At 36.5% G+C, this 23345-nt stretch overlaps 1 protein-coding gene across 4 annotated transcripts in view; it reads left to right on the top strand.

Moving 5' to 3' along the window:
• SV2C (synaptic vesicle glycoprotein 2C) overlaps positions 1-23345 on the top strand; it is a 114292-nt gene that overhangs the window by 12015 nt on the left and 78932 nt on the right. For 3 of the 4 annotated variants that reach the window (XM_084504709.1, XM_084504710.1, XM_084504712.1), the window contains one exon: positions 11758-12449. In XM_084504709.1, coding sequence (XP_084360835.1) covers positions 11870-12449 — 580 coding nt within the window. In that variant the 5' untranslated portion in view covers positions 11758-11869. The remainder of the gene's footprint in view (positions 1-11757; positions 12450-23345) is intronic. The other variant, XM_084504711.1, reaches the window with a different exon arrangement.

Below are 23345 nucleotides of genomic sequence, written 5' to 3'. Positions count from 1 at the left end.
TATAATAAAGAACTAATTGGGTGATGAAGCAAGATTTTTTTTTTAATTTATTTGCTTATTAAATTTAAACATTTATGACATCTGATTGCTTTTTGTATGTGTTTTATTGTTTTTGTTGTTGCTTTCTGAAAAGAGAAAATTACTTTTAGAGCTTGGTTGCTGCGTTTCAGTGGGACTTAATTTGTTTATTTTGCCTAAATTAAAATTATGCGTCTATACAAACACAGGTGAATTGTTTGTTCTTATACTCTCTACAGAATATTGAGTATATGCTCCCCCAGCCATGGAGTAGGTAAGAGTACTGCTTGCAGCAGGAAACCAATTTCCATTATTAGTCAGCTGGCACTGGTAGTGTATGAAACATTTTCTGTCTTTGAATCCAAAAAATTGATATGAGTCATCTAGGTGCCCTCTTGTGGGTGAGTGAGGGAGTCTTAATGTCTCTTTGGAATATGAAAAGTGATAATAATAGACCAAGCCTGAAAAGAAGAAAGATGGAAATACATTGGTATTAGTAATGTGGAACATTTAAATACTTTGCAGCCCAATTGCTAGAGAAGACATCAGATGAGCCTGCCAAGTGTGACTAGTGGTACTTCAATGTACTTTGAGAGTGTGTGTAATTGAGGTGTTGATAAGGAGATGGTCCACCTTATCTGTGGCATTCAGGAGACATTATTTATGTGGCACTGTTTCCTTGATTTACTGATACTAGCAATGTCTTTAGTTACACTGAAAGCACAAGTGAGCATGGTACCACTAGGCAGTCCTATATTTGAGTAACAGCTTGAGTCAGTATTGGTTTCATTCAAGGGCAATATCAGTAAAAAGCCAAGGTGCAAAACAGGGATAGCAATTAATTGAGTTGGAGACAGAAACTCAAAGTAAATGTCTTCAGACTGCAGCTCAGCCAGGATGGTGGGTGCTTTACATTTTAGGTGTCAGAGAGCAAGAACATCGTGTCTATAAATCTAGCACAGATAAACATAACTTGGTGAAAAGCTTAGAGAAATTTGGGGAATGCATATGTTTGAGGGATTGAACCACTCTGAGGATGGATTTCAGGAAATTACCAGATAGTTTTTGTTTTGTAACATGTATTCTGGGCACATGACAGGCACATTAGGTGCTCAAAATACTACTGATACTCCATTAAAAATAAAAAATAAAAAAAAAATATGGAGGTAATATGAAAAAGTAAACAAGCCTGCTGTGTACTCTCTCTCCTAAATGTTTGTTTTATCTAATTATACTGAACCTTGCAGATTAGAAGGGAATCATTAAAACGACTGTCTACCTCTCTGTCTGCCTAAGGTACTCCAGTGCACGTTGCTATAATAATGATTCAACCAATTGAAGATTTATGACATCACCCCTTCCTGCCCTTGTGTTATATGTGATAGAATATCGTATGCTTTGGTAATATTTCTAATAAGTTAGTTGAGTGGCAGCACAGGATATCAAACCCATAGTCCCCAAGTGCACCAGCTTCCCAGAGTTATTGTTCATTCAGCCTTCTGTTCTTTCAAGAGTTTCCTTTCAATTATGTTTTTCTCCTTATGTATTCACTTATAATTTAAAAAGGATGAATGTTTACAAATTCATAATCCCAGTTAATATTAAAAGTTATGCAGATTTTTTTTTTTTTTTTTTTCTTACATGTTTTTAACATGTGCTCCTAGTAAATGTTAAAGATATTAGTTCTATAAAAGGTGGTACATATTCTGAATAAATCCCAATGGTTTCATTGAGAGCATTTTAATTAGTTCTAATCCAGTCCCAAATGTTCACCATTATCATTCCTTGCAAACAGCCTTTTCAGACTTCAGGAGTGTGTTGCTGCTTTATGTGGCAGAAGAATGAGATCACAGACAGATAATAGAAGCTTGATGCTAAAACTGGCAGTTTGGCAGCAAAAATTGCAGTGTGTGTTCCCTATGTCTCGCCAGAAAGGAGAACTAAGGCAAAGTCTGTTTATAGACTAAATCTGCTACATATGCCAAAAGTGAGCTTTCTACTAGCTGTTCTGATAAGAACTATAATCAGCAATTACTAATGAAAAATATTGTCCTATTATCCAATGTTTGCCTTTATCTAGTTGTTACTGGAGATTTTGTGGATGGTCGTTTTGGTCACAAGAAACTTCAGACATCATATATTTGAATATAAATTTCTGTATGTATATGGTAGTTTTCAATCTTCTGGGGTTTAGAGAGGCCTACAGATTTTCCCAGGGAGATAGGGAACCCCTTGTTGAGAATTTGTGCCTGGAGGCAGTAGTATTAATACTTGCTCTTAGTGAACTTTGACTGTCTAAAGTGTGGTCTGCAAGTCAGGAACATACTCTGAGTCTCTGTGAGGACCCTGAGTGCCCCAGTAGACTTTGTTTGCCCTCCCATGTCTCACCCAGACAGCTCACTGAGGCAATGTCTGCTTGATCATCCCAGAGCTCCGTTTAAACTCAGGCTTCAGTGTGTGTGACATCTACCAAGGTGCAGGAACCATGATGCTGCTCCAGGAATAAAGAGGAGGTATAAGCCAGGGGGACCACAGGTCAGGCTGGGCAGCACCATGACTGATGGGATATGGTGCCTGAGCAAGGTGAGGAGAGGTGGTGAGAACAACAGTTCCCCATCAACAGGCTGGTGCCTACCAGACAAGGTGAAGTTGTGTTACATTCAAGATCTGCCAAAGATGTCCAGTCTGCAATTCAGGATCAGCAGGGGACAGAAGAAAGGTAACATCCCCTGTAGCTCAGGCACAGATGGGGTGCCCAGGTCTGAGATCTCCTGAGCACATGTCAGAGGTTGTGAAATGAGTGTGTGGGGAGTCCCAGATGAGGCTGTTCAGGGTCACTAAGGCCTATTGGGGCACTAAGGACTCTGCCAATTTATATGACCTAGTCAATTAAAACTCTCAGTCAGAAGAAGGAAAACCAATTACAAAGTAGAGAAACTGCAGGAAGATGGTCAACTTTAGTTTTGGGTATCGAGTCTTTCAAGAACCAGACTAAGAATTAGGATAAGAATAAATGAGAATATTGAAGATCTCAGTGATCAGAAGTGCTGCACATGCCTTTAAAGCACACACAGAAAAATGTCAGGTGTCATCGTGCTTTAAAATAAAATAAAAATGGTTCCACATGGCAAAATTTATTTCTGAGATGCTTCAGCTCACCAAGCCTTGTTGTTGTGAGCAGTTAAACACAAGGAACAGAAAATTTTTCAGGTTGGCAACCAGTCTACTTTCCAAATAAACTGAAGGAAACTTAATGAAATTGAAAAAAATATATATTTTCCAGCTCTCCTATCTTCATGTTCTGCCTACTCTATGCTTTAAGTGACAGAGCACTGTGTTTGTTCAGTTGTGCTGTCCACCTCTACATATACTACCCAAGGGGAGAAAGCCACACTGAGGTAGAGTTCTGATTACATAATGCACTCTAAGATGCAGATAGATCCTGCTTTAACAGGGGTATAGGTTGCAGAATCTGGAAAGCTAGGGACTACTGCCTTCCCAGTATAGAGTGTATTCCTCAGTCCTTTATTTTACTCTTCCTGTGCTCATTTCTGGCCCATAATCAAGACTACAAAATAAAGGCTTATGATGTTTAGTGAACCAGGTAGGGATATAAAGTATAAGTTCTAAAATATTAAATCTGCAAGTTAATGGAAGCTATACATCTACAAACAGCTAGATTAACTATTTACTTTAGGACTTAATTTTTCCTGTAGTTGATGAAAAATTGCACGTGCTATATGGCACATGTGTACTGTGCAACTTGCAATAATAGTGTGGTTCAGGTTAACTAACTGAACAGACCTAATTAAACATGTTCTTAGAAGATGATCCATTTTGAATGTGGCTAAAATCTGAGTTTATCAGAATCTTTAGGAAGTCTTTGTTTTCCACAGTGGACTGCAATAATGTAAACAATTTGTATAATTACAAATCAGTGAAGCTTAAAATTATGTGAATGGATTTTTAGTAGCAACACTTTTTTTGTCAGCGTTATAGAGAACTTGTTATTTCTTGTCTGAAGGTTAAGACCAGGAAGCCAATGAGTCAGACTTAATTGTAAAAGATTTTCCACCTGAAACTGTTAAATTTTCCCCCAGGGAGAGGTAAAATTTTATGACTGTATGAAATCACTTTTTTTCAATGCAATGGTACTACTACAGTATTTAGATAGCACTTTCCATAATCTTTAATGTCTGAGGTTCATCTGAAGCAAAGATGCTTCAGATGTACCTTTCTGCAATCATGGGATTTTAATACACAATTTACTGGTTTTCATTAGCTCACAGGCTAAAGGTAACTTTTTGAAAAATGTTCTTTTTGAAAAATGTTCTTTTCATTTTCTTTGATGAAAATGTTCTTTTCATCACAAAGGTTTTCTGATAATGACCTTAGAAAGAAACATCCTAAGTCTCAGTCTGATCTCTGGAAGTGTCTTTAAAGGCTTTTTATTTACAATATTCTGTGTTTATCTTTAAAAATAAAGTGTTGAAGGAACAGGAAGCTAGCTGTTGGTCTGCCTGGAGAGGGCTTAATTTACTCAAACAGAAAAACAATGGATGCATCTTCTGCTTTGTATTGATTTACTTTCATCGGGTTTCCTTTCTTACATATTTTTTTTTATGTTTATTACACATATAGTCACTTCCCAGAATACTGATATGTATTATGCTGTGAATAGTGAGAATTAAACATTTTGGGGAACAATATGATATCTTGTTAGTTTATGCTTGCCATACTTGTGTCATTTATGGTAATTTACAAATGTTTTCCTACCACAGCAATTAAATCCTTTATGCAGAGTTTTGCTGACAGTACGAGTAATACAGATAGTTTGCAGACATTGGAATCAAATTTTAAAATGACTGATGCTTTTATATTTTACTTTACATTATGAAACAAACTAATCACATATAGTAATGTTGCCATTATTTGTCTTGAATTGTAGCGTTTGCTTTGGGAATAATATTGTTAACTCCTTCCAGTCAGTCTGCTGGTTAATTTCTTTCTGTGTTTGTTTGACATACATCAATGATATTTTCTGTGTCATTTTTTATTTTTTGCCATTTGAATATTAGCTTAAGATGTAACAGTAAAAACACTGCATGTGACAGAGTAGCCAGCCAAAATACAGGAAACAGTCCTAGGAAAACCCTGAAATGAACAAGATGAAATAAGAGAGGTTAGTGTACGTTATTTGGAATATGTACAGTATGTTTTTCAACCAAAGAATTTACAAAGTACCTTATTATTTAAAAGAAGCAGAGGAAAACTAAGGTGGGTATGAAACCAAATTACTTTGCAGAAGAAATTTAGCAGTCTTGCTTGTACTTGCAAAAAAATGTTTGGGAAGAACTTAGGCATGCAAGCTATTTTTAAAATAAAATAATCTGTTCAGTAACCTCCTTCCTTTCTTTCAGGTATATTTGCTGTTTTAGACCTAAGAGTCTAGCAAGTAAGATAACAATCTGTAATGCTCCCATCAACATGTTAGAATTACTATTAAAAATGGTATGAAAATGATGAATAAGATGACATTTTAAGACATTATCAACTTTTAATTATTTCAGATTTTAAATAAAGTTAAAAGTATACAAGCTTTGAAATTGAATTCATACTGAAATATACAGGAAAAAAACGCTATTTACAAATGTATTTTTAAAGCACTAAAAATGCATTTTGCCAAGGTACCTGTTAGCTGTATATTATCAGACTTTTTTTTTTCCCACTTTTTTTTTTTTCCTTGCAGTCCTCTATGAATGTTCTTCCTGTCATTCCTGATCATAGCCGATTTCCCATATTGATGAATCACCATGTCACAGGCTCTGAAAGCCATTGTTACTTTTTATGTGCAAGAACACTTCTTATCAACTGTGCTTTTTTTTTTTTTTTCTTTTTTTTTTTTTTTTCATAATGATCTGTTCCTGATGTTTTCAGATTTTTCCTCCATAGGTAGGTAGTTTTCTGTTTTAATTTTGATTTGGAATTGTATACCGTCAGCAAGCGTGCAGAATAACACAAAGAAGAAATAATCTACGATTCAAAGAGAAATGGGGGAAAACTACCACATATTCGTTTTAAGACATTTTGATACCCACCCATGTCAAGTAGAGCAAGTGACCCAACTTTTCTGTCTCTTCTCTCAGTTTTCACTACTTCAAAGCAAGAAAGAGAAAATAAATGATTAAATATTCTGTATTTGATTAATTAGTTTGTCTAAGGCATTCATCTAAAAGTAAATTCTTGTGTTTCTTAACATTTATAGTCTAAAGCATTTGTTACATACTATATACCATATTGTATATCCTAATCCATTTTCAACAGCTATGTTATATTATACTAGAGGCTATATGCCATCTAATTTTGCTTTTGGAAACAGAGCTAAAATAGTAGGTATGTTCAACCAAACTGAAATCACCAGAGATCAATCTTTTGAACTACAGCAAAATCAGAATAATGTTGCTAGTCAAAGGCATGTGGCAGGGGAGTGGCAAATACCTGATACATATTTAATTACTCTTCAGATCTGATATCATTTCCAAATGCTTCTCCAAGACCAAATTAGTATAAAAACTGAAGATTGTTTTCGTTTTCTTATAAAGACAATGATTGTTTAAGCAGTTTTAGCTAATCATTTAGGCTTTGCGACCTCTTGGTATGTATGTGCTACCTACACCTAATATATATATAATATGTATTTATTCAGAGAAATATACATATCTGTACATATGTATGTATCATGGCTTCCCCCCCCCCCCAGATTCACTGTAGCATTTAATTCTTTCCATCCAAGCTCATTTAATTTTACTATACAGTAGGAAATATTCCTCTTTTTCCCTCTCATTATTTAGGTCAAATTGATGAATGCTCAGTTTCTCCTCAGATTCCCACAGCTGAAGCAGTGAAGCAGTATCCCACCAGAAAAGCATAGTATGTCATTCTTGCTTTTATTACTGGTCTGTTTTTAAGAGATATTTTGGCAAGAATACTGGATGAATACCAATAAAGAAATGGGCTTTCAATCACAGAAAACTATATAGAGAGCTTATCACTTTTTATTATTATTATTATTATTATTTTATTTTATTTTTTTTTTCCCCAGGCAGAGACAATGCAAACACCTTTCATTCAAGGAGGAGCAGGTCAATGTGCACAGCCAGGACTCTGGGGTTCGTTGGACCTGATGATCTTTTGAGGTCCCTTCCAACCCCTACAGTTCTGTGATTCTGTGATCAGTCTGAAGTTGAGCTTGGGAAAGAGAAGTAAAATTGATGTAGTGAGTTCAGCAACTTCCATGATGAAAATATGGCAAAATAAAATATTCAAGAAATGAGAATTATGAAATCATAAAAACGATTTTACATGTATTTCCCAACTTTTTATATTCTGTTACAAACTATAAAAAGTAACATACAATAATAAAGATGAAAAAGAATATGCACATTGAGAGAGTTGCAAAATATCTGGAAGGGTTAGAAAAACAAGGTGTTAAAATATTAATTAACATTATGCCAAGGATGCATTACCCTCTTATTATGGTTTAGTGGCAGCAACAGCTGATTCCCAAGGAGGACAATATGAGGGCAAGCAACAGAGATGGATGGAACTGACAGATAGTGTTAGCTCAGAAGTGAGGGCAGTCTGGGAGCTCAGATGCGTCCATCTCAGAGGCTATGCGCCCCTGCAGAGGGACACACAAGGCTAAGTCTTTTCAAAATGTTTTTCACAGTGGAACTGAGACTGTGACCTTGTATTTTCTCCTGAAATGTAAAGAACTGTTCCGGGGCCAATCCCAGAACTCAGTTGGTACACTAGCTTTCTGCTATTTCCTCTCCATTCTCTACTGAAATGCAGGGTGATTGTTTTCACTTAGTTCTGACACCTGAAAATGACAAAAATTATGGCTTGTGTATGCACTAATTAAGAAAATGAGTTTTCAAGAGAGGTATGAGAAGGAAGATAACTCTTGGCTCGAATGGGAAATACAATTTTCTTTAACTGCAGAAGTCTGAGAAGTGCAAAATTATGTTTAAACATGCTTGGTTAAAATAAAAAGTTTGAAAATAGCGAAATACTACTTTTCCCTAGGTTTGAATAGTCATTTCAAGTACTATGGTACAATGTGCAACTTCATCAGCTGTCACTGAAGAAACTTGGTGAACTGAACTGATTGTTTTAAGGAGTTAAATGGCTTGGTATTACAATGAAAGAGCAGATAAAATATATACCTTTGCTTTCAATAATGAAGAAAATAGTTCTATGTGAAAAGTGAGAACAAAAACAGCTTAATGAGTGAGGGTGGAACATAGATGAATCCTAAATCCACACTCTTACCTTAGATGGAAATGTTGAGCAGAGGGGATTAGAAGCCTGAGTATACTTAGTGACAGCCAGCTGAATTACACATAGTTATATCATTTCTTAAAAGGATGATGATGCTCATAAAAACTGTTTTCCACATTCTGTCACTGTTCAGGATATTCTCTGAAACATGTTTAGAACATTGAAATAATGTAGGGAGGAGTACTCAGAGCAAGTATAAAATGAAGAGTGAGCCACCTCCTAAACTGGTCCCAGCTTTTGATATTGGATGTAGCACAATAAGTACCAACTGGTAACCATACCACTTAATCAATATAATAGAATGAAAATAGGATGAAAAAAAAAAAAAATAGAGCAACCAAATAATTTGTTTTGTTTGTGTACGTATCTTTGAATGTTTTGAAAAAAAAATATTTGCTAGTATTACTTGAAACCACTGTTTTCCTAGGAAACATTATCATTATTATTAGAATTAAAGGAATTGAATTGTAATGTTGTCTTCAGTTAAACCATGCTGGCTTTTTAGGTAAGATAGTTCATACTAACAAGAGTGTCTAGGCTCTCAGATATGCTTTAGCTGTTTTATGCTATCAGATAGTTGTTAATCCTCACTCTTTCAGACTTTCCAGATGCTTATTTGTAATCAATCAGTCTGACATAATTAAAAGGGTGGGGAGCTATCATGCATGATCTATAAATAATTTCTCTATATGCTTCTCACCCTTAGGACAGGGATTTCAGTTCATTGAGAAAGTGAAGTTCTTAAAAAGAATAGTGTTCCAACGAGATATGCTGCTTGGAAAGTTGGAACGATAAAATAGAAATTTTGCTTTTTACACTCAGTATGTCTTTTCTGTCTGGCTAGGTAAAAATTTGATTTAGTCTATGTATAGATTTTTTTAGCTGGCAGAGTTAGGCTGTTAATGAGTTTGAACAGGTATAAATTCTTATTGACATACCTGCTCAATTGTAAACTACAAAATAAGCTCAATTACTTTTGAAGATTTGTGTTTTCAGAGTGTAGTCTGCTGAACTCATGAGGTCGGTGTACTGTAGAAGCGCAATCACTGTTTTGCCAGTTTTGGCATTTGCACTTTACTTTTATTGTAAACTTAAACTGTTTTACCTCCATAGACAGACTCTACAGTAAAATTGAATTTGACAATATCAATATCAATATCAGCTGAAAATCTTTAAAAGAAGGCTGTAACTACTGAAAAAAATAAAAATCTAAGAATCAGAGTCGTTCAGAGTTTTCATTAAATATACTACGCCTGCACAACCTAAAATAATCTAAAATGACCAAAAATAATCTAAAATGACCAAAACAATCTAGTAACACTTAGTAATCATTCACACTCAGAAGAATACCTATTAGGAACTCATTAAATTCTTGGTGGTATCTGTGGGAGGCTACAGTAGACTCAGTGAATGTTTTTATGCATAGAATGTTCAATAACAGCTAGTAGATACTGGAGTCCACACATAGGATGAGATGTCTAATTCAATACTGTCAGTGACATCTGAGGAGCACCTTGAAAACTGAAAAGCTGCAATTAGAGAAATTGCCTTAGCATAGACAATTCAGTGAGATGACCTACTTAGAAAGATCATCGTGTACCTAAAAGCAGGCTACAGTTTTCAGTTGTGAATATTACATAGCGTTTTTTTTCTTTAAGGCTGCATTTCTTTCCCAGTAAATGTTCCAGTTTGCTTTGAAAAATTGAATAGTACCACCACACCTGATTTCTTTGACAAACATTCAGGCTGTTTGAAATTAATCTAGAGGAAGAAACTGAAAATAAAAACATTATCTAATATAGATGAATTTCTACAGTCATTGTTAAACAAACAAGCAATCAAAAAAACTAGGGAAATATCTTCTGGCTTCTTAAAATATGTTACCTGCATGTTTGTGTGATGTTTCAGTTTGGTTTTCTTCTAACAAAAGGACACCACACTCGTAGTTTATGTGATGCAGTATGTAATTCTGATCCCTCAAAACAATATTAGTCTGAAAACTGATGTCTGAAATATACTTCTGGGGACAGTGTTTTCAACTGAATGAAAGCTTCTCCAGGCTCCCATGGAGCTCACAGGACAGATCCACAATACCTCAGGAGGTACAGGATTTTCTTCAGAAATCTGCAGCCATTTATTCTTACTCCTGTTTTACATCCCACTGCCTGTTTAGTATTACAGCTGCAGCTTTTTCTGAGGTTATGTTGGAAAATGGATCATTAAAATTATCATAGTTAAAAATAACCCCTTCGCCAAGCTGGAAGCAGACAAAGTTTTTCTGGAACCACTGATACAGAAATTTGTGCCTGCTTTTTCCCAGAGGTGAGGCTTCTGCAGCCCTGTTGCAGTGCCCAGATTCATCCTCCCCTTCCCTCAAACATATGAATAATGGTGCAGTTCTGTAATCAATTTCAGCTGTTCTAACTATGGACCTTTGCCAAAGAAGGAGTCTGTATTTCTTTCGTACCTCTGCTTGCACACTGCCACCATTTCTTTCTACTACCCTTAGCAATTGTGCAGTCCCCTAGTGATTGTACAGGTGTGTGATGAGCCAAATTGCCTTGCTGATATGCCTGAGGTCTGAGCAGAAAAAAGGAAATGGTTATGTCTTCAGTCAAGTAAGGAGCTTCTGTAGCTGCAGGATCACAAATGCTGACACAGAGGAAGAGATGGAAAGCTACAGCGGGGGAGCAGGAAGGGTGGCCAGGATGAAACATCCTGGTGCTTTCACATGGGTAGATTGGCATGAGCTCATGCTGGACTAACACTGTTGTGTGTATTAGCTGAGGATATACATGTATATCCTCCAAACTGCCTCTCACTATGGACACGGGAGAGTGGGATGTATCAGCCATGATTTAGGGACTGGAAATTGCCAAAGTGTGAAAAAGCCAACACTTAAATGTACCTATCTCCTTGTATCTCCCTTACTGTAGTGTGAGGTTATACCAATAACATTGTTAAGTATTGCTCAGTGTAATGTATTAGCCACGTTCAATCAACTTTGGGGTGCTGGGTGTATTACTGAGACTTAATAGCAACTCACTGAGAGAAAAGCTGATATTTTTAGCCTTTTATTATATAGCAGTGAGCTCAAATGAAGAAGAACAGTGGAGACAGAGTCAATGTGAAATATGGCTCACGAAATTGCTTGTTTTCATTCAGGACAAAACCCAGTATCCACTGAAAAACTAAAATGTAATAAATCTTATTCTGAAAACATGTAGGTATGTTAGATTTTTCTTTAGAGTATCTTCCTTGTAACATGGTATATTTGTATGTTTTTGTACTATGTTTTTGTATGTTTTTGTACTGAACTATGGTGTCCAGTGTGAAGAAGAAAATGAAAAGAGGCAAAATATAAACTTTTTTTCTTTTTTGTCTCATATTTTTCAGGTAGTATATTACAGCTTCACAGTTTCTGCTGATGTCCAGCTCACAATAGATTTTCCAAACAGTGTTTGACAGGTGCTTCTCCAGTAGAACAGCAGTCTTTCTTTGAGACAAGATGGAGGAATCATACAAAGACAGGACTTCTTTAGTGAAAGGGGCAAAAGATATTGCTAAAGAGGTGAAGAGGCAAGCAGTGAAAAAAATGAATAAAGCTGTTGACAAAGCTCAGGACGGCTACACACAGAGGTCATACAACCGATTCCAGGATGAGGAAGATGATGATGATGATTATGTTCAAGGAGGAAATTATGGCGTAGAAGCTAATGATGATGAAGGGTCAAGTGAAGCAACCGAAGGGCATGATGAAGATGATGAAATTTATGAAGGGGAATATCAAGGAATCCCCAGTATGGGGCAGGGCAAGGATGGCATGGTGGCCTTAGGGCAGTCTATGCATGATGAATATAAGGATCGTCGTGAACTGGAAACAGAGAGGAAAGCTGATGAAGAAGAGCTAGCACAGCAGTATGAACTGATAATACAAGAATGTGGCCATGGTCGATTTCAGTGGGCACTCTTCTTTGTTTTGGGAATGGCCCTAATGGCTGATGGGGTCGAAGTTTTTGTGGTTGGATTTGTGTTACCCAGTGCTGAAACAGATATGTGTATACCCAATTCTGGATCAGGATGGCTTGGTGAGTGAAACCTTTGCTCTGTGTTTGTGCTATCAAAACTGTCACTTGCAGTATGCCTAAATATGAATTATATTAATGTTAATGCTTATATACAGATATTTTGTATTGAATATAAATCAGTATATCACATTAATAGCTAATACAGATAATAAGAAGCTTATAATTTTATTTTTTAAACAGTCATTTTCTTCTTCAGTCAGTACATATAAATAAATCAATGAGGCAGAAGACTGCACAATAAAATTTAAGAGCAGAAGGGTGTGGTGTTTTTTTTCTTGTTTACAAGAGTAGTTATCCAGATGTATTATATTAAAAACAAAACAAAACTGAAAACACAAACTGTGAATTACTAGAGTTCTTCAAGATTTGTGCAGGTGTAATAGAGAATAGATTACACACAACTGTATGGGAGCATTCCCAATGGTGAGGTGGTATACAATATAGGGAATGCAGGAAATCCAAGGAAAATGCTGTCTAGATTTTTTTCTCCCTTTTGTCTCGTTTTTTTCCTTTTCTCCCAATGACTGTCCTCTAGCCCTCCAAAAAGTATAAGGTTTATTTTGAATCATGGAGACAGAAGCCAGAGGGACGAATGGCTGAAGCTGCGCATAGGTTATGCATTTTGTGTCTGGCTGGTTGGTGGGGAAGGGCTGCATCTCACCCTGTTGCCTCTTCCCCTCGGGAGGCATAATGAAGAAACAAGCTGATCCAGCCTTGTGGACCTTGGTGAGAGCAACAGCAATGCAAGCCAGTCTCTACTTGTGCTTCCTGAGTATGCCTCAGTACAGCAGATAAAGCTAAGTTTTCATAGGGCAGAACACTGAAGAGACAAAGTAGAAGTGGTTACCCTAGGAAAATGGAAGGTAATACTGTAGGGGTTATGACATGGCAGCAAATAAAATATATGTATCATACAAGGGATTTGGATCTGAAAAGGCCCAGGCTATTGCAGAACAGATGATCTTCATCTAAAATTTTTAAGAACCTTTGTCTTATAGCAGGTATACTGTTCATTTCTGGTAGTTTTACAGTTCATGGTTCTTTCACAACACTGTCATTTTAACTTAAGCTTTACTTTTCTCCTCTTGGCTCACAATCAATTGTAAGGACCCTAAGATGTCAACTGTGAAAAAAAGCAGATTCGGAACTTTAAATAACACAAACTGGCAGAAACATTCCTGGTAGGCAATTAAGCCCATGTCAGATTGGACTCCTGACATATTTGCAATTTGGCTCTATCGGTTTAAATAAAGTTGATTGTATTAGAATCATAGAATAGTTTGGGTTGGAAAGGACCTTAAAGATCATCTAAATCCATCTAATAACCCCTCTGCTGTGGGCAGGTACACCTCCCACTAGACCAGGTTGCTCAAATCCTCATCTGCTAAAGTCATTATAAATTATCCCTGGAGCCTTCTCTTCTCCAGGTTGAATAACTCCAACTCCTTCAGTCTGTCTTCCTAGGAGTTGTGCTCTACCCGCTTGACCATTTTCATGGCCCTCCTCTAGACTCATTCTAATACGCTCATGTCCTTCTTGTGCTGTGGGTCCCAGAGCTGGGTGCAGGACTCCAGGTGGGGTCTTATGAGAGCAGAGGGTGAGAATCACCTCCCTCACCCTGCTGGCCATACTTCTTTTGATTCAGCCCAGGATACCGTCGGCTTTCTAGGCTGCAAGTGCACATCGCTGGCTCATGGTGAGCTTCTCACCCACCAGTACCCCCATGTCCTTCTCCTCAGGGCAGCTCTCAATCCGTTTGAATGAGATGCTTGATTGACATTCTCCATCCAGCCGGTGCTTGGAATTACCCTAGCCCAGATGCAGGAGCTTGCACTTGGCCGTGTTGAACCTCATGAGGTTTGCAGTGGCCAACCTCTCAGGCCTATCCATATCCCTCCGGATGGTATCCCTTCCCTCCAGCATGTTGACACAGCTTGATATCATTGGCAAACTTGCTGAGGGTGCACTCGGTTTCACTGTTCACGTCAACAACAAAGATGTTAAACAGTGCTGGTCCCAAAACAAACCCTTGAGGAACACCACTCATTACTGATTTCCACCTGGACATTGAATCATTGACCACAACTCTTTGAGTTTGACCATCCAGCAAATTTCTTACCCACTGATTGGTTCATCTTTCTTATCTATGTCTTTGCAACTTAGAGACAAGGATATCATGGGGGACAGTATCAAATGCTTTGCACAAGTCCAGGTAGATGACGTCAGTTGCTCTCCCCATATCCACCAATGCTGTAGCCCCATTGTAGAAGGCCACCAGATTTGTTAGGCATGATATGCTCTTAGTGAAGCCATGCTGGCTGTCGCCAATCACCTCCTTGTTTTCCATGTGCCTTAGCACACTTTCCAAGAGGATCTGCTCCATGATTTTGCTGGGCACAGAGGTGAGACTGACAGGCCTGTAGTTCTCCGGTCTTCCTTCTTTCCCTTTTTAAAAATGGGGGTAATGTTTATCCTCTTCCAGTCAGTGGGAAAGACTCCCCTTTCCAGTCAGTGGAAAAAATTACTCTTCATTTATATTTCTGAAACCCCCTCCATGTCAGAAGGTCATGAGTGGAAATAGGTGCTGAGTTCTCACCTGTCTGGATGCTTCAAGAAATTCCTTGCCGTTTGATAATTTCTTGTTAGAAACAAACTGTTCCAGTTATCTGTACAATGCAGTGATTGAAATTCTACTAAAAGAAATTAAATTATCTAAGTTGTTATGGCTAAAGAGGCTGCATGCAAATAATTTGTTTGGTACCGCTTGTTTACACAAACTCATAAACATTACATTTGTCTTGCTTGGACCTGTGGGTTTTCAGATCTACTTTTTACAGAAAGAAGGTGCATAAGCTTGTCTATTTACATATATATATATATATATATTTTTTTTTTTTTTTTTTTTGAGCTCTATAAACAATTCAAAGAGTAGAGAGAAAGAAGAGAAATGAAAACAAACCAAAAAAGTTATTACAGATAAATGTTACTGTGTCGGTGCAGATTATAACACAGACTACAGAACATGGTGGGAGAAACATTTTCTAAAAATTGCATTTTATTTAAACAGTTTCTGTAAGAATGGTGGGATGTCTGTGATTGAGAACGGTGAGTATTGTCCCATGACTAGCAGGCACCTATGTGGGTTTTCCGATGTTTGTTAAGATGTGACTTAAGGGTAGAGAATTCCTCAGTCACTAAACTTCTTATGATGTCGTCTTGAAACATATTGGAATGAATTCACCAGTGCTTAAATGAAATTCAGTACAGAAGCTGTTAAATCCCTCATGTTATATATATGTATATGCAAATATTTTACTTGCTGAGGAAATTAAGGAAACAACTCTGGAAGCCTTAGGTATGCAAGCAATGTCTCCTCATAACTGAAATATGGAAACTGTGATAGTTATCCCCATTTCTTATTTTTATAATAGCAGAACACTAGCCTCTGTGTTAGGATATTAACAAAGATATAATTCTCCATTAAAAGATTAAAATACAAAACTAGGAAAAAACAGGGCTAATCAGTCTTTTCTTTCCAATAGTGTATTGAAAGCATGAAAACATGGTGGTTTTATCAACACTTTCACAAAAATTATATTATTTGCCCATTGCTGATAGAAACTATAATTTGCAATCTTTCTGTACGGTGATGACTATAATACTTATAACTAATATAGATATGTAGCCCTTGCAGATAGCATAACCATAATTCCAGTGATACAAAATATTCATCAGGATGGTGAATGTTTATTGAAAGCATTTTAATATGATCATAACTAGGTCCACACAGTCATGCATTTCAATTACTTTGCTGTTGTGATTTCACATCATAATTACATCCTGACTGGGGTCTTCTAGACAGGCATATTTTTTTTCATGATTATAATTCCATAATCTAGAGGGCTTTAATGTTGTTAAAATACAAAAACCATGAGACCAGTGCTAGGAGTTATAAGGTGGAATTGGTACACATATGTAATATTTATTTTTAAGGTATTTTTCTAGACTATTAAGAAACAACCTAAAAGCACCCTAATTTGTCATTGATAAAGGACTCACTGGCTCAAATTGTAAAAAATTATTTCCCATACCTCATGCCACAATGGCTTTACAGGAAACATGAGCTGATTAAAAGCATGTGGCAATATCCATAAAACCACCTTGTTGCATTTTTTTTTTGTTTGTTTGTTTTAACTTGCAACATGGCAAATTTCCAAATTCCCTCCATATCGATCGTTGTATGAGCTTGAGATTTCGATTTGTTGATCATTGTCAGCACTTCACAGCCTGTAAGGTTACACGACGGAAGTTCTGACCAGAATCATGATTCATTTTCTTGATGTCTTTGGTTTAAATAATAACTGCCTATAACATTTTATTTATTTATTTATTTATTTTTGTGGTTGTTCTTTAAATAGATGTTTCCTTAAAAAAAAGAATGTGGACTTGCTTAAACTCTTGCAAGATTATAGTGACTTGTCATTAAGTGTGAGAATATGTTTCCAGATATGTATCTTTGTGTCTTGTATATATCTTTGAGTATGTATCTTTGGCCCAGAACTGAATACAGTATTCCAGGTATGGCCTCACGAGCACTGAGTAGACACTGCTGACTCACGCTCAAATTAATGTCCACCAGGACTCACAGTCTCTTTTCTGCAAAGCCGCTTTCCAGCTGGGTGTACGGGATAGTACAGTAACAAAAACAGAAATAATCTTTATTTGTAAAATGTGTTTTTAGTCGGTTAACCATACAGACATGGTTTCCGCTATCCAAAAAACTCAAGTATCATGTTAAATCACTGGGCTGATATTTTAGGTATTTTGAATATGAATAGCAATAGACAACTTACTTTAGGATTCAAAGGATTTCCTGACAGTCTACATGTTTAGTGTCATTTATTGCCTAGATGTATTTTTTTCTCAGATATTGCCATAATGTAATAATTATATTATGAATAATATTTGCAGGAAGAAGGGCGTCGGAGGTTTTAACTCATTGTACTGAAGTAGTTTTCAGTTTAGGACAACAGGCATGTACCTAACACTTCTGCATTGATTACCAGTTTGCATATTAGGCAGCTTGAAGAAATGTTTTATACCTCCTGTATATCTACTAAAACCTACTCAGCATAATCTAACACTGTTTCATTCCTCTTACATGGGAGGAAGTGCCCCCAGAGCACTCAGTAGTTGGTATGAAGTGCTTATAAGCTTTGTTAAACAATACTAAATTATTATTGAAAATTGTTTCCTCATAGTTTAAAAGAGTATTGGTCTTGCTAAATCTTTGCTACTTAGTAATACACTCTAATTTCATTGTCTGATTTTTGTTTTTGTTTGTTTGTTTGTTTGTTTCACTTCTCTTTTGGAACAACTTATATATACATATATGTATATATATTCACCAACAAATACATTCTGTAGAATTTATTAATGGCAAATACAAGTCCTACACCTCAGACAGAATGACCCAGTGACTGGTACTGACATGCTAGGTACCTCTAAAGAAAAGGGGCTTTTCCTAGCAGAAAACAAATGGGCCATGAATCAGCAGTGCCTTGCAGTGATGAAGGCTAACTGCCTTCTGGACTGCATTGGCAAGACTGTAGAAGAGGTGATAGAGGGAAATGGTTTTCCCTTCCCAACACTGACGAGACTTCACATGGGTACTGTGTCCAGCTGTGGGACAGCTTCTACCACCTGGTAGAAGAGATAAACACATTTAAAGCAAGTAGAGTAATGCACCACTAAGGTGTTTAGAGGGCTTGAGTACATTGCATAAAAGAAGCAGCTAAGGTAACTGGTCTTGCCTAGCTCAGAGAAGAGAGGTCTAAGAGGCAAACTGACTGGAGTATTCAGTTATGTAATGGAGGGAGGGCATAGAGAAGGTGGAGTCAAACTTTTCGTAGAGAAACACAGATCACAAGTTGCAACCAGGAAACTTCTGATCATATATAATAAAGAAAGTTCATGTGTGGTCAACCCCTGGGAGTAATTGCCCAGGGAAGCTGCAGGATCTACTAGAGATTTTCAAAGAGTTGACTGTAAATGGCCCTGAGCAACGTAATCTAGATCTGGAGGTAGTCCTGATTTTGGCAGAAGTGTGGACTAGAGACCTTCAAAGGTCCCTTTCAACCTAATTTTTTTCTGATTCTAAAAAACATAACTGCCTGTAAATGCATCATTACTTACAACACTTTTATCTGTCTATAATAAAAGAGACATTGCAGTTGTTACATTTGACTAAAAAAATTAAAGGGAAGGTGGTTCTGAATTCACGGGTTGTGCACAGACTTACTAGTTTATACGAAAAGTAGAGCCTAAGTTCATTTGGACAAGACCATATATCTTGAGAAAATTATTTTCTTCCTGAGCCTGTATGGGCTTTCTCTGGTTTTGGCAGAAATCTGAAGTGTACAACTGTGAATCATAAATAAAGGCCTGCAGGAGCCGGGTCTGAAAGGACCATTTTCTAAATATTCATGCATCTACATGCCAGGCGGATTTCTCCAAAGTGTCTAGGCATCTCACTAAATCCATTGACACCCTGTAAATATCCTTAGAAGAATAAATACATGTATATGTATAGATCTGGAATGGTATAGTTATTCTCAGACTGTAGTTATTCTCAGACTGTAGTTACTCTTTAAAAGGTTTGGGTAGCTTTTCTTCATGTAACTTGTTGCTGAATGAGCAAACCTGTTTTACAGATGTTTCTCTTGCTGTGGAGATTAGACTAAAATGCACTTAAACAGAAATTTACATCGAGTATTCTTTGATCTTCAGTGATTGTGGTATTCTTTTGTCTTCCCAATCTGTAGTAGCAGCTATACGCACCCTGTGTTGGTCAGATACCTGGTGACATTGTGATTTGTAATTTAGTATGGAAGCTAAAAATATTGACTTTGCTAGATGACAGTTAAGTAAGCATTTTATCACAAGATTTTTCTTTTTTGCCAATTATAAATAAATAATTTTTAAAGCTTGAAAAAAAAAAAAAAAAGTGCATGAAAATTGAATGTATTGATCTTAGTGATCTGATATTACTCCTGTCTGTTAATTCATTAAAACTGTTTTTACCAGCCTCGTTTATTCTAGGTTATGTTACATGTGTTACTTAACTGAAATTCTGTCTTCAGGGCCAAGTCCAGAATTCAATGATCAAACATTATGGAAGTGTAATACTGATTACCTGATTTTGTGTTTTCCATTTCTTAAAATTCAGACATACAGTTTTTCTGGCTGAATATGAGAGGACAAATCTTTACTGTGAGGGTGCCAGATCACTGAAGGAGGTTGCCCAGAAAGATTGTGGAGTCTCCTTCCCTGGAGATGTTCAAATCCCAGTTGGATGCCATCCTGCACAATGTGCTCTAGATGATCCTGCTCAGCAGAGAGGTTGGACCAGATGATCTCCAGAGGTCCCTTCTAACCTTGGCAATTGAGGTTGCCAGAGGTCCTTTCTGTGATTCCTGGCCATCCAGTGATTCTGTAATAATGATATATTTCAGAAAACGTCTTCTTCAAGTATTACGGTTTTCTCTTGTCTACTCAGTTCTATTCCAGTGCCAGTTTTGACAACATTATTTCTCCATGTGAAAGACAGGAAGGCTCATTGGATGTTTATTTATTAAAGAGCCTGGATTTTCCTTACATAGCAGTTAGTAAAATTCATTCCTGCTGCTTATTGTTAAATATTGTTATAGGTTAGTATATACAGGTGAGAGTTATTTTGTGTTCCTGCACAGAACACAGTAGGAGAAGGTAAGCGAGCATCTTCTGGTTATGTATCAGTATGTAGCAGGCTATTATTGATATAATACCAGATGATATAACAGACTGCTAGTGATGTAAAGGAAAACCAGGCTCTGCTACTCTATATTTTACTGTTGTGTGCAGCTACTAGATGTGCTCCTATTTAGTTGAAACTTACAGGGGAATTTGTTTAGTTTTATTATGGAGAACGTGTTAAAAATATTGTTATAATTTAAAAAATAATAATTTTTAGGCTTCAGGAATAAAGGAAGAGATTCAGTTCTATTATTATTGTTGTTATTATTATTATTATTACTACTTACTGTGGACTCTTTGCTGTGGTATAAATTTTATTGAAGGTCACACTGGTGTCAAAATCTTAGGTATTTATAAGTAGTTCCAAAAATTGCTGCACACGCAAGAAATGCATCTAGGTTAAGAATAGTTATTGTAACCATTGTAGACCTTTGAGCATGAGAAATCTCACTGAAATAACAGTGAGAGTCCATTGCACTTACAGTTAATAGTAGTAATAAATCTTTACAGCAATATAAATATTTGAAAATAGACCTGCAGTCATTGAAATGTGCACTAAATATTCCAGAGGAAGGCAAAAACTGGCTTGTAGGATTAATGCCTTATTTCTTCAGAAGAAGATGTGAGAAATACAAATGCCATCATGCATGTTGTTGACCTCTGGTACAGGTCAGTTCCCTTACAATGTCATTATTGAAGTACTCCTATTGCCACACTTATTCTGCTTGCTTTCTAAACACAATTGTTTGAGGGTGGAAAATTAAGAGACCCATTCTTATCTGTTATAACCAGCTATACTATTTGGACTACTGTAGATGGTGTTTCTCTATGTTTTGCTTTTCTGAGGGGAAGGCAGGCACAGTGGAAAGTATGCTGTGTGATTTTTGTCTGTTAGGTACTAGGCTAAATACGTATTACATGGAATATCACGGGCTGGTCACAAGAGAGGCGAGGGAACACAGGTTTGAAACATTAATGAAATGCAGCATATTCAGTTCTTAGAGTGGTTGCAGGCTCCTGCTATACACCAGCAATTTAAGTGGGTCACAGCTGCCCTCCTTTTCTGAGTGTAATGATCTCATCCCCAGACCACCCTGTTGAAGACCATACTAACAGGGAGAACAGCACCATGTCAGCCATTTTTAAAGCTGCATGCAGATTTACTGAGGACTACAAACTGCTGGATAACATCAATTTACATGTGCACTCTTAGCTTTTAAGAGGTTCTCCATTTAGGAGGGGGTTAAATGCAGTATATTATTGGCTCAATAATCAGTTTCAGTTATGCAGATTCAACTTGAGCAACAAATCCAATAAAAGCCAACTTAAAATGACTGCATTGCAGAGCTGTTGTGCAATGTATTTCAGTACAGCCAAATGCTGTTTCAACTGACTTGTCTTTTAAGAGCTCTATAAGTAAAATAATACTTTTTTTTTTTTTTTTAATTTAAATTATGAAAATAACAGTCTGCAATTCAGATATTTTATGTACTTGTGAAGATTGTATGACTAGCAATTAAAATATTTCTGTATTTAACTGATCTGTTATAAACATGCTTCAGCAACATGTGCAAATATGCCTATTTTCACATATAAATAAAGCTAAATAATTATGTGCTTTCAGTTATCTTGAAACTTTTGTCTGAACAATCGATTGTGTCTAAAATAGTTGTAAATTACTGGACTGCTTTTTTGGGGCGCTGCAGGTTATTTTCTGGCACTGCCTGTCCAATCACAGATCTGTGACGTTACCATTCATGTCACACACAGATTTATAATCATACAAAAATTTCCAAAAGAAGGACATTTTCCTCCCAAAGGAAAACCCTGAAGGCTATGGTGATTTTGCACATTTAATTTAACTGTCATCACCACTTTTTCTTCCCTCCCTCAACTGCTCTGGGTGATTATACATCATTTCTTAAATCAATGTGTCAAATACAGTCTTTTAATTAAACTGAACATTTTAAGTATGTTGGTGTTCTTTCTTCAAGGTTCCTGTTTGGTTAAATCTGCAGCATAAGTAAGTTATGACCCACAAGCTTTCATTTATTGAGATGTATAATCATTTATGTATTTGTAGCTCTGAATTTCACATCTCGTATAAAATTTTAAGCTGTGAAGTGAAGAGGACATATTTCTTTTTGCTGAGGAGCTCCTATTTTCACAAAGAAGTTGTTAATGAACTTCATTAAGATATAGAACAAATATAATCTAATGACTTAAAGGTTGGATTTTGTGCTTAGGGACATGGTTTAGTGGGTGATACTGGTGGTTGGACCAGATAGATGATCTTGGAGGTCTTTTCTAACCCTAATGATTCTATGACTCTGTCACAGCTGGCTAAATTTCTTCCAATGCATTTTATCCATGCATTTAATCATTGAAGGATTTTAGAACCTTTCCAAAATTCTTACTGGGCATTTTATGTTATATTATCAGTAGTGAAAACTATTGGAAGCCACTTGTATAATGAGATGTATAAGATTTGAAGTAACTACTTATCCCAGAGCTTTAGCGTGTTTATGTGAATGTCACTGATGAAAAGTACTGGATGCAGTTAACCTTTTCATCTACTGTGGCTGAATTTTACTGCAGACATAATTCTTTCCCTGTGGGTACATCTGTTCTCACTGTCTGCACCTGTTTCCCCTGCTTAAAAGAGTAGTTGGCTTTGTTTTAAATATCTGGAATATCACTACTTTCATAGCCATTTGCAACAATAAAACTCTTCTCCTCTTTCATGCCACTAACCATACAATGCTCATTGAATTGTTCACCAGTTCTTTTAAACTGATGACCCTTTTAACCAACATCCACTGGTCTTTGTTCCAGTTAGTGAGAAATAAATTTAAGAGTTTTAAATGGCACATTACATCGATTAAGTTGGTCTTGCCTTTTTTTTTTTTTTTTAACAAGAAATATTTTCTTAAGATAAATATGTGATGAAAATTAGTTTATGAGGCTGACAGATGTTTTTATCTATCCATTGTGCTGATGCATCTCCCACAGCATCTGACAACAGACATGGTCTTTATCTCTCAATCAACATTATGTGATTGAAAAAGGAAATTTCCTTGGCTAACAGTCCCACTTCCTTCT

The sequence above is a fragment of the Aythya ferina genome (genome assembly GCF_964211825.1).
Source record: "Aythya ferina genome assembly, chromosome: Z".
NCBI classification, from domain to species: domain Eukaryota; kingdom Metazoa; phylum Chordata; class Aves; order Anseriformes; family Anatidae; genus Aythya; species Aythya ferina.
Note: the sequence above shows the minus strand (reverse complement) of the source record. Positions and strands in the feature narration are given on the sequence as shown.